The sequence below is a fragment of the Hydra vulgaris genome, chromosome 11 (assembly GCF_038396675.1).
Source record: "Hydra vulgaris chromosome 11, alternate assembly HydraT2T_AEP".
NCBI lineage: Eukaryota > Metazoa > Cnidaria > Hydrozoa > Anthoathecata > Hydridae > Hydra > Hydra vulgaris.
The window spans coordinates 22,540,231-22,552,500 of NC_088930.1; the positions used below are offsets into that span (position 1 = coordinate 22,540,231).

Genomic DNA, 12,270 nt, shown 5'->3' on the forward strand with positions numbered 1-12,270 from the left:
GCATAAAAAAAGTATACAAGACATTAAAAAAAGATAAAAATTAACCTTACTATAAATTTGTATTAAACAACATACACAGACTATGTAATATATATATATATATATATATATATATATATATATATATATATATATATATATATATATATATATATATATATATATATATATATATATATATATATATATATATATATATATATATATATATATATATTACATAAACAAACATATATAAACGACAGCGTATATGCATATATGTTTTTTAAACGTGTGATTCGTTGTTAAGACAATATATTCTCCCATAAATCAAATTCATAAAGCATATTTAAAAAAATCTGTACATAATTTACAAAATATTAACTATACATGAAATCTGGTAACGTTAGACCATGATAATACATTAATTGGTCCAATTGATTACCAACCGTATATACTAACTGTAAGCGTATTATATGAATTCCGACCAAAATAAAAATTATTTTCGACATTAATTATATGTTTTATTCTATAAAACACTAAATATATTGTCACAATCGAGAAGAAGTAATTCAATTATCAGACTTTGATACACTGTAGTCGTCGTCATATCCAAGCCTTCATGCTCAGGCCATAGAAGAGTTGGTCCAAATATGATGCTTAAATTTTGAGATTGCATTCGATTTGTAGCACTATGCTTCATAACCCTATTTAAAAATTATTTAAAATAATATAGTCAAAAGTAGTTATCTTTTTCACTAAGTTCAATTAAGTAACTTTAGTGGTGTCTGGTACACCACTAAAACATTTAGTTGTGTACCGGATGTTTAGTGGTGTACAGGACATAATATTTAGTTGATTATCGCCAGGGTTTCCGCCAAAAAATACAAAACAATTATTGAAATTCAGAACCATTCTGGAAAACGATTTTATTTTCTGGAACAATTTTATTGTTTTTTACTTTTATTAAAAATAGATCTATAAGTTCAAGGACTTTTCTTCTAAAAAATTATTACATGCTTAATTTTTTGGTAACAGTTAAGTTTAAAGTTAACAGTTAAGTAATAGCTCTTGGTGGAGTAAAGAGATAGAATTACGATAAAAATACTAATCTCGATAAAATCTTTAAAAAGATTTTAGGGGTAAGCTGAATAATTCTGTTGACCAACCTCAAACCCGCTTTTTCATCTATTAGGCTGACGTAGATGTAAACCTGTATTACATTGTTTCCTGCCTAGGATGATGAATCTTCTTGAGTTTACTGACTTTAATGATCTTTTATTATAAAATATTAAACATAAAAAACCATCTCCACCACCTCACTCTTTCAATATATCTTTCACCTCACTACCCCCTCAATTTTTCAATAAATCTTTACATCAAAATACGTGGTCTTGAAAGTAAGTTTCCATCAGCTGAATTTTAACTCTTGCTAAATTCACCAGACTTGCTTGTTCTTTGTGAGACTAATTTTAATTTGGGTATTCCTTTTTCTGATCTCAGTAACGATGGCTACTATCCTTTGATATGAAAAGATTCCAATAGTCACATGCTTGGGTTGGGGATAACAGGTGATGCGGAAGTATCGGACAAAATAAAAACGTCAATAACTTATTTATAAATAAAAAAACAAACTACTATTATATTTTTTTAAAATAAAGCATTTATCTTTTAATAAAAATATATTATTTTTTATATGAAAAAACACCACCATCTGCAATTGATCTCAATTTTGCTCTGACGCCTTTCATATGCGACTGTAAAAAGTTTAAATCAATTTCTTGTAGTTTTAGTTTAATGCGATCAATCAAAACTTACTCTGTTGAAGCTTGCCAATCTCCCTCGTAAACCTTCTGTGCCACATGTCCCCAAAAATGTTCAATTGGTCGTGCTTGAGGCACATTTGGGGAATTGGATTCTTTATCAACGTAATAGACATATTGGTACATCCAATTTAGAGAATCTTTAGAATAATGAGAACTTGCTAAATCTGGCCAAAATAAATAGTTAAAGTCACCATGATACTTGTGAATAAATAGAAGAAGTCATTTTTCTAAACATTAATTAATATAGATTGATGAATTGATTGCTACAGCCTTGGAAGTGCGAAACAATGGCTCGGACATACCACAGTCAGATATGGCTATCCACATTATTAATTTTTTTGGAAATTTCTCTTTTCCTATAAAACGAACACTTTCTGGGCATGTCTTTTTGTTGTTTGTGTAGTATCCAGAATTTCCAGGCATGTTGTCCCCTGCAAAACAAAAGTATTTTTCGTCATCGATGACTAGAAGCGATTTTGTGTTATAGAGTTGGTTAACTAGTTTCCTGCTTCTTTTCTTTGCCTTTATTTGTTGTTCTATAGTGTATTTTGGAGTCTTTTCACGTTTTCTATATTTAATATTCATTTTTTTTAACTGACGACCAATTGTCGATTGATTTACACCGAATTTAATACCTATTTTTCTCTGACTGACCCCTTTTCGATTGTTGACAAGTTTCGGTTAATTCGGTTTTCTTTTCTCTAGTCCAGGATGTCGGACGACCAGGGTGCTTTCTATCAGAAAACGATTGAACAGTTTCAAGTCTTTTTAGGTTATCATATATTGTACTTCGAGCAAATCCTTCCTTTTCAAAATGATTTACAATTTTTTTTTTTTTAATATTAGGTTTATTTACAAAAAACATTTTTAGTCGCTTTCGAAAAGATTCTCGTTCAGCTGCATTTAACCTCATTTTAAATTATTGTGTTTCAAATAATAAAGTTTATATTTTATAGAACGTATATGCCTACGCATAAAACCACAAAAACTAATTATTATGCTCAAATAATGAAATTAGGATTTGTCCGATAACTTCCGCATCACCCGTTATACTTAAGCATCAATTAACCTATTTATCAAGAAATCAGGTTTGAATCCTTTGATAATTCTTTTATGCGCTTTCGCTTACCACCTCTTCATTCTATCACCTTTCTATTGTTCTATATCATTTTCCTTCTTCTTAAGACTGCACTCTTTTATATATACATTCTGATCAAAATGACTATGCACTCTCTTTACCCCTCTGCCAATATTGTTGTTATTGGTGAATTTAATGCTCATCACACTAAATGGTTTGACTCTAACACCACTGACCCTGCTGGTAGAGTCATTGGTGTTAGAACCAAATAATTTAAGAGATGATACTTTTGGCAGTGTCAGTGTCATCTCTTACTCAGGTAGTTAAATTTGTGACTCATTTACCTTCACTCCTTGATTTGTGTCTTGTCTCTGACCCTAGCTAGTTATTAGTTATTTACTGAAAACAACTATCGCAATATTGTCAACATTCCTATATATTAATGAATGTCAACCCTTTCACTGAGTCCTCTTATTTACGTCTTCTTGGATTGTTCACTACTGACCTATCATGGAAACAATATATACAATCGATTGCTAAGTTAGCATCTGCTAAAATTGCTTCTCTTTATCATGTTTTCCATTTTCTTACTCCTGATTCCATTCTCTAGCTCTACAAATCTCTTACTCGTTCTTCTATGGAATACTGCTGTCATATTAGGGCTAGTTCTTCTAATGATCCTCTTTTTCTTCTAGTCAAGGTCCAAAAACATTTAGTAAACATAGTTGGACCTGCTTTATCAGCCAAGTTTGAGCCAATCTCCTATCATCATAAAGTTGCATCTTTTTCTCTTTTTTACAAATACTATTATGGTTGCTGTTAAAAGGAGCTATCATCACTAGTTACATTAACCATAACTTATTCTCACTTGAATCGCCATTCAGCAAAGTCTCATCCTTTTACTGTACCTGCCCCTGCATGCTCTAAAAATTTTTATTTATCTAGTTTTTTCTCCTGCACTTCAAACTTTTAGAAACTCTCTCCTATCTTCATGTTTTCATGTTTATTCCGAATACAGTAGCATTTGTTGTTGTTGCATTTTTAGACCTTAAGTTATAAAGAAATAAGATTGCAGAAACACAACTAATACAACACCTTAACTCAATCAACACAAGTAAAGAGCTTGATACAGAAAGTCATGATATATTTGAATTAGTTGAAAACTACTTTTTTCAAGATAATTTTTTACCTATGTCAACACAACTTGTGTAGAATGCATTAAGTTAATGCATTAAGTTTTTAAACCAAATGTATGCTTTTTTATTCAAGTTTGACGTTCATTATTGCTTCTAATCTTGTGATCTTGCATGGTTTGAATGGGTTTCTAAAATGTCATTTTCTTATTTAAATATGACATTATGAAGAAGTTTAAGTGATGTTTTACAACTGAATAAATGAACCAAATGAATGGTCTGGCATTAAGCTATTTTGCAGATCAGGAATGAGTTTTTTTAATTGCGGTACTTCAACAAAGAAAATAACTATAAAAAGTTTACAAACTTGACCATAATCACAGCTTCCGCTTTGTTATTAAGTGTACTTCTGTATTTAATAGTATAGTTTCATTATATAATATATAACTATTATTTAAATTATACAATATATAACTATCATTTAAATTATATTTACACTATATACTGTATATTTTTAATAGGCTATAGCATGTAAAAAATAGCAAACATTTATTCCATTAATTGTTATGAAATTTTGTAACAATAATTTTAAAAATGAATGTTGTTATTTTGATTTCATTTTAAAATAAAGATTGTAAACATTGCTTACTTTTTTAAATGAATAATTAATAGATGAAGTGTTTCAGCGTTTTCTTTTGGCATTTCTAAGATTAGTTTTTTGATCATCGATGTTTTTTCACCTTTGAAAGGACTTTCTGAAACAAAAAAATATTTATAGATTAAGAAACATTTATTAAACAACCAAATAAAAATTGACTTTTCTTTTAAGTTATAAAAAATTAAATTTTAGCTTCTTTTTCAATTGTTTTCAATTAGTGCATCCAACACTGATATCATTTTTAATACTGGTATTTTAGTACTGAATAATTTCAATACTGGTATAACATCTGTATTTAAATTTTCTTAGTATTTTAAACTTTTAGTATTTTAAACTCTCTGTATTTTAAACATCAGTATTTAAAAAAAAATTAAACTATGATTAAAATCATAAGCAAATAGTAAAAATTTACAGTGGCTCAATAAAAAATTTTCTTTTATACAAAAGTTTAAGACTTTTTTATTTCATGGTTATTTCTCTTATGCCAAAAACATGACAGTAGTAAACAAAGGTCACTTAGAGTGACGTCCTCCAGAGATTCATCATAATTTTGCCACAATATTGCCACTTGCTGAAACCTATATCTCGATTCAACACTTTTTGACTTTGCAGTTTTCAAGCATTTGTATGAGTTTTGCAAATATACTCCACAAGTTCCACCTTTGTTGAAAACTACCATCTTTTTACGGATTGTTTCTGATAAATTTTTGAAAACTTTTAATCTTCTCTTTTAATTTCAAATTCCTTATCATTTAAAATTGCCATGACAAGTATTTCTTTTTATGATAAATTTGCAATGAAGTCAACAATCGCAATCAGATCAAACACTGGTGGAAGAGAGAGGTATGCTCACTGATTAATTTTCTTATTCAGTCAAGCATTTGGTGATTTTCCTAGGTGCTCAAATAACAGTGCTGGATTTAATTCTCGTATTATTGATGTCCTTCATGCAGATAGTGAAGCAAGCTATAAAAAGTTGTTAGAGGCTACTTTATCCATTGTACCAACTTGGCCTTCAATTCAATAGCTAAATCTGTGTCTCCAAAGTTATTTATCACTAACAATAGTGTTGCACACAATGTCTTCATTGAAATCCAGCATAAACTCCATCAAAAAAATTCACCTTCAATATAAGTGTTTACACTTACCTCTGAAATTGCATTGTTTGCAATCCAAGATGAGTGAACTTGGATACATCTCTCTAATTGTGTTTGTATTTGACTACAATATTTCCAATTGTCATTGTTGATTTGGAGCAACAAACCCACAAGCTTTTAGCAACTTTCTCAGTTTAACTAGTGTGACAAATAAGCTAATAATTTATTTAACTTTAATAATATAAGCTTATTTGTCACACCAGTATATAAGCAGACTTAATAATTTATTCAAGCGAATTTAAATCCAAAGAGTTTTAGTATATGACGTCATTGAAGAATTTTAATAAGAAACCTAAAAATTCTTTTTTTTATGAAACTATAGAATTTTTTTTTTCCCATTACAGACTACTAAAGAAATTGCTTAGTTATTATTACTTAAAAGTACTTTTTTTTTCATCTTAAATTACTGTAGAATTTCTTGAGTTATTTTATTTTCTAAATTTCTTAAAGCTCACATTAAAAATATTAATAAAATATTTCAGATATTTTAAACTTGTCTATTGCTAAAAATTATTTTTGTGTTATATTTATGTTTTAAAATGATTATTATCTTTATAAAGACTTAAAAAAATTAAAAATGTTAAAAAAATTATTTTGTTAAAAATGTTATAAAAATGTTTTAAAAAAATATTTAAAAAAATGTTAAATAATTATTTTATAAAAGTTATAGAAGCTAAAAGTTTAACAGCATTTATTTGCTAACCTTTTTATCAGCTACAAATATTCTCAAAATTCTTATTTAATCAAGCGAGAATATATTTAATGAAATTTATTCTGTAAAATATGAATTGATTACTTTATTTTATCTTTAAAATTGAACAATTATTGCAAAAAAGTGTATTATTATTTAGTCAATTTTAAAATTGTTTAATGAAAAACTTTTTATTGTCAATTTTTTAATTTGTAATGTTAAGAGACAGGTTTTAATGCAAAATACTTGCTAAATAAAACATATAAATTGGGAAATATTAAATATAATATGTTTTTTAACTTGCGCTGCAATACATTGACAATTTTAATCGCCCTCTGTCTTGATCTATTGCCATAAAACATTATTTATTGCTTTAATTAATAAAAAATTGTCTGTAAATTTGTGTAAATTCTATAAAAAAGACACAAAAATATACTTCGCGTTTTTAATTTAATGATTATACAAAATTAAATAGTAAACTTATAATTAAAATCTATAATGAGATATTGGGGAGTTTTAGCCATACCAAAATTCAAATTTTCATAGCTGATACAATTGTCAACTATTTCGTTTTTTTTATCAATACAGGTTTTCTTTATCTTGTTTTAGTGAGTTTCAAATCGATATGGAGTTGCCAACATTTAAATCGTTTAGCTATCAAAATCCAAATGCAAAATACAAAATTACCTTTATATTCATATGCAAATCATCAAAATTTATCAATTTGCACTAAATTATCATTATAATTATCAATATTTTCTAAAAATAAATTTAAAAATATCTCTAAAGAAAAAGAGTCAGAATATATAATAAGGTGATCAATATATTTTTTATATATTTATTATATTTAAGAGTGTATCGCAAAAAACTTAAATTTCTCGCGCTTTGTAAAAAATATTCTTATGTTTAGCTTCCTATAAAATTTATAGGAAAATACCATTGATGATAAACGCTTATTTTAAAAAACAAATAATATTTATAAAGTCTGTAGGATGCGGCATATATTCAAAGACTTAAAGCAACTTGCTAACGTGGAGACAGCAAGCTTCGAGTAAAACTTTATTTTGTCCATTTTATTTGTGATTTTATTTGTGCTTAAACTAGCAATGCTTTATTATTATTATACTTTTTTTAAGCAAAATTGAGAAAAAGTTCTTAAATATTATTATATATCCAATACTGGTATTGAGCCAACCCAATACCGGTATTTCAGTACTTGATAAAAACCGGAAGTCTCTGTATTGGATACACTACCAGTGATTAATACATAGTTCCCATTTGTAAAAAATAAATATTTTGTGTGTTTTTTACTTTTCCATGGCATTTATTTTTACAAGGAGTTATTGGATGCTTTTAGATGCTTGAAACAACCTTCAATGTTATATTAGATATCACACTTGAAGCTGTAGGCAAATTGGGATTTAAAAGTATGCAAGACTTAACAAATAAAAATAGTGAGACATGACAAAAAAAAAAAAAAAAAACTGCACTTGGAAAATTAATTCATAAAATTAAAAAATCTGATCTCTTTATTGATATAATATCAATAGAGAGCATGCTAGTTTTTGTAGTATTATATATATATATATATATTTTTTTTTTACAGTTATTATGCAATCTAAACTTTGAATTTTTTTCCCAAGATGATTAACAGCCTTATTAATAACCCATTTATATTCATTTTGCTTTTAAAATATGTTTCATGTGTTGTAGCTAATATAAAATCTTAAAACATGAATTTAAAGTAATTAAAAAAATGGTTTTTTTTGAAATAATTAAATAAATACATTGAAATAATAATCGTGCCAAATAAAAACCTTAAAATTGTTTACTAAGTATTTATTATTATATTTTATACTAAATTTTATTATATTTGATACTAAATTAAAATACAATACTTTGTCTGTATGCTTTATATATAACATGGATTAACTAAGCAACTGCAGATAAATGTAACCATTTAAGAAAAATACCTCAGAAAATCTCCTAAATAATCTGAACCTAGTATTAGTATTAACAATATTTGAAATTAAGTAAAAACATATAAATTATTTTTTAGAGAAAAGGTAAGTAAAAAACTTCTCAAGTTATAATTTGATATCAATAATTATTGATAGACATCTTTTTTATTAAATTTAAGCTTTAAGATGCACTAGTACAATCATGTCTCTAGCACACAAAAAAAATCTAAGCAAAGATAGCTTATTCAAAAATGACAGCCTTTTGGTGCATACTTATGCAATTAAGAAAGCAGAATTTAGTTTTTTCAACTATTTCTGTTCACTTTGTAACACATAAAATCCATTGTGCTTTAGTCACACAACAAAAATTTTTAACAAAAATATTTAATGAAGGGACATAGTTAAATTATTTTTTCATTTATATTACTAATTCCATTATAAAATAAAATTGCTTCAACATTTCAATGAAAATAATATTTAACCACCTCCCTTCCTTTGTTGCCATGTGTACTTTTAAATTTTGAGCCCCTCCACTTTAATCAATCAAATAGTTAAAATTTTGAGAAAAAAAAATTAATTATGAATTCAAATTAAGGCATACATACTTTATTACTGATCCTATTCCCCTTCCTTGGCATTAATTTTTGTATGCTTTTTGTAAATCTGCCTGTACTTTTGGATGACCCTAAAGGCTTTGGTTTTGATGATCTTAATTTTATGTGCAAAAAATAATTAGATATAATTTAATTTAATAGAAATGACATAAATTACAATTTTTAGTTAGAAAATTAATTTTTTATATTGGTCAGCTGGCAAATTATAAACATCAATGACATTCTATTTTTTTTTAAACGGAAGTTCATCCACCCATCCTTCCAACAGTCATTTTATAGTGATGGTCAAGGTTTTTTTAAATAAAAGTTGTTATTTATTCAAAAACATTTAGTTATTAACAAGCACTTGTTAATTGTGATAAATTAAAAAAACAAACATTAACTAGGAATCTTTTATTAAATTAGTGTATGTACTTTAAAATTAAACCCTTCCCCCCCCTCCACCATATGTTTTTGTAAGCTATTTGCAGAAATAATTAATAAACAATTCCCCCTCCCTCTTCTCTCTGAGCATACATACTTTATGGACAACCTCTTATATGATAAGCAAACAAAAAATAAATTAAACTAAATATATATTAAATATATAAAAATATATAAACAGAAATTAAATTAAACTAAATATATACTAACTAGTAACAGTGATGAACTTTTCAAACATATTAAACGGGATTAATGGTTCCGGCAGTTCTCGAAAGTAAAGCTTGAGAGCACCTGTAAGTAGATGGATATCATTCCATTGATGTTGCTGGTAATCGATTGCTTCACCTAAAACATATAGTTTAATTATCTAATTATTGAAATTCATTTGAATTTCTTTTTTCTTAGAAAGTTTTTATTGTTTTAATATTTTTAAATAAAATAAATAATCATTATTTATGTTAAATTACCATGATCAACCATCACTCTTAACTTTTGAATCATTGAAAGATTTCCAGATACTCTGTATATGCCATCCACATCAAGTCCTGAAAGAAAAAAAGGCTAATAATTTTTTAATAAAGTTTTTTCACATTTTTATGTTATTAAAAGTGCAAAATTGACGCATATAAAGAAATTCAAGTAAAATGCAATTACAAAAACTTTTTTTATGAAAAGAATGGTTTTAGGATAAACATTGTAAAAAACTATTAACACGTTACAAGCGGGGCGAGTAAAAATACCTGCTTTGCGGACTGCTGTCTATTAGCGGGTCGGGTATTTTTACCCGTTTGAATGAATTTACTTTAAAAGTGGCACAAACTAATTTTACTCGATTGGTTTACTTATGAAACTGATAAGACTAGCTCGTACTTTTTTGTTTAGACTCTTCAACGTAATTTCTTTAACATTTGTTTATATAATAAAGATAATGAAAAAATCATCAATTTTGTTATGTTATTGTTTACATTTCGATTGCTCATAATTTATATGCATAGACTAAGCAATCTCTAATCGTTTTCTCTTTTATATAAACATTCATTAATTAAGGAATGTTAAACTGATATTTTAAAAATATTTCAGACAGTTTTTATTGACCTTTTGACAATCAAACATCTTTTTTTAAATATTTTTTTATTACAAAAATTTTTGTCACAAAAAATTCTGATAGTGGTAGTGACAGTGAAGTTTACGCAGACAATTTATCGCAAATTGCAAGTGATGCCGATATTGCAGAAGTTAAAAGCAAGTGTGAAAGTGATGAGGAACTTTTTCATCCTAGAAGACGTAGGACTTTACCCATACCGCCAAGCGATTCTGAAGAAAGTGAGAATGAAGAAGTGGAGTGGTCAGAATATGACAATCCTCCAATTATAGAACAATTTTTAGGACAAAGTGGCGTTGTTGTGATACCAAGTGATTCAAAAAGTGTAGCTGAAGTTGTTCAACTTTTTATAGGAGATGATTTATTCGATTACATGGTCGAAGAAACTAATCGTTACCATCAACAAAATATTGACAGGTTTAAGGACAGAGCAAAAAGTATAAAATGGAAAGACGTTTCTTCGGTAGAATTTAAAAAAATGTTGGGATTACTTCTTCTTATGGGCAAAGTTCGCAAAGATACCAGGAATGAATATTGGTCAACAGAAAGAGCAATTGCAACCCCAATTTTTGCAGAAGTAATGAGTCGTGATTGTTTTTGCCAAATATGGTATTCTTGGCATTTTTCCAACAATTTAAACGATCAAAATGAAAGAGACCGGCTTAAAAAAATTCATCCAATTATAGAATACTTCTTACCCAAATTTGAGAATGTTTATAAGCCGCAACGAGAATTATCATTAGACGAAAGTATTATACCGTGGCGAGGTCGATTATCATTCAAAGTGTACAACGCATCTAAAATCCACAAATATGGGCTGCTCATACGAATGGTCTGTGAAGCAAAGAGTGGATGTTTTTGCAATTTCAAAATATATGCTGGTGATGGCAGTCGCCTTGTGGCACTATGTCTACATGGACAATTACTATAATAGTGTCGAAACAAGCGATGTCTTGTTGCAACACAAATTTCAAAGCTGCGGTACGATACGCAAGAATAGAGGCCTTCCTGAATGCCTAAAAAATGCAAGTTTAAAAAAAGGCGAATCCATGTTCCGTCGCCGAAAAGACATTCTATTGCATAGCTGGCAATCAAAAAGACCCGTAAGAATGATAACAACAATTCATTCCACAAGTATTGTCGAAAGCGCAACTGTTGACTGGAATACCAAGCAGAAAAGTACCACACAGTACAAAAATATTAGTTTTAAATAAGTTAATTAGTTTTAAAAACAATTTTTAGAAAATAATTACTTTATATAAATTGTAAATATTTTTAAACAATATATTATATTATTATAAAAAATTGATGCAGTTTTATTAATTTTTATTAAAATATGTTTTTGTATACATCAGTTCATCTATTTTATGAACCGCATATTAGATTTCAAACGCGTAGTTTTATGCGAATTTTTGCCCGCTACGCACACCTGTTTAGTCTATTTCACTACCCGCTTATAATGTGTTAATTGGCACCAAAAAATATTTTTTATTCTTCTTTGACCATATAATAGGAAAAGATATCAAAAAAACATTGCTGCAAATAATATTAAAGTGAAATTGGTTTGAATTTTTTAAACAGTCAAATTATTTAAATGTACTTTTTAACTATAAACCATATGTATGTATGTATGCATGCATTTATGTAT

General features: G+C 27.4%; 1 protein-coding gene across 1 annotated transcript in view; it reads right to left on the minus strand.

Annotated features, from left to right (window-relative positions):
* Nucleotides 1-478: 478 nt before the first annotated feature.
* LOC100205418 (rho GTPase-activating protein 15) overlaps nucleotides 479-12,270 on the minus strand; it is a 63,572-nt gene continuing 51,780 nt past the window's right edge. The window contains exons 15-18 of the mRNA XM_065810482.1: nucleotides 9,988-10,065; nucleotides 9,731-9,865; nucleotides 4,666-4,771; nucleotides 479-686 (exon numbers count right to left, since the gene is read on the minus strand). Coding sequence (XP_065666554.1) covers nucleotides 509-686; nucleotides 4,666-4,771; nucleotides 9,731-9,865; nucleotides 9,988-10,065 — 497 coding nt within the window. The 3' untranslated portion in view covers nucleotides 479-508. The remainder of the gene's footprint in view (nucleotides 687-4,665; nucleotides 4,772-9,730; nucleotides 9,866-9,987; nucleotides 10,066-12,270) is intronic.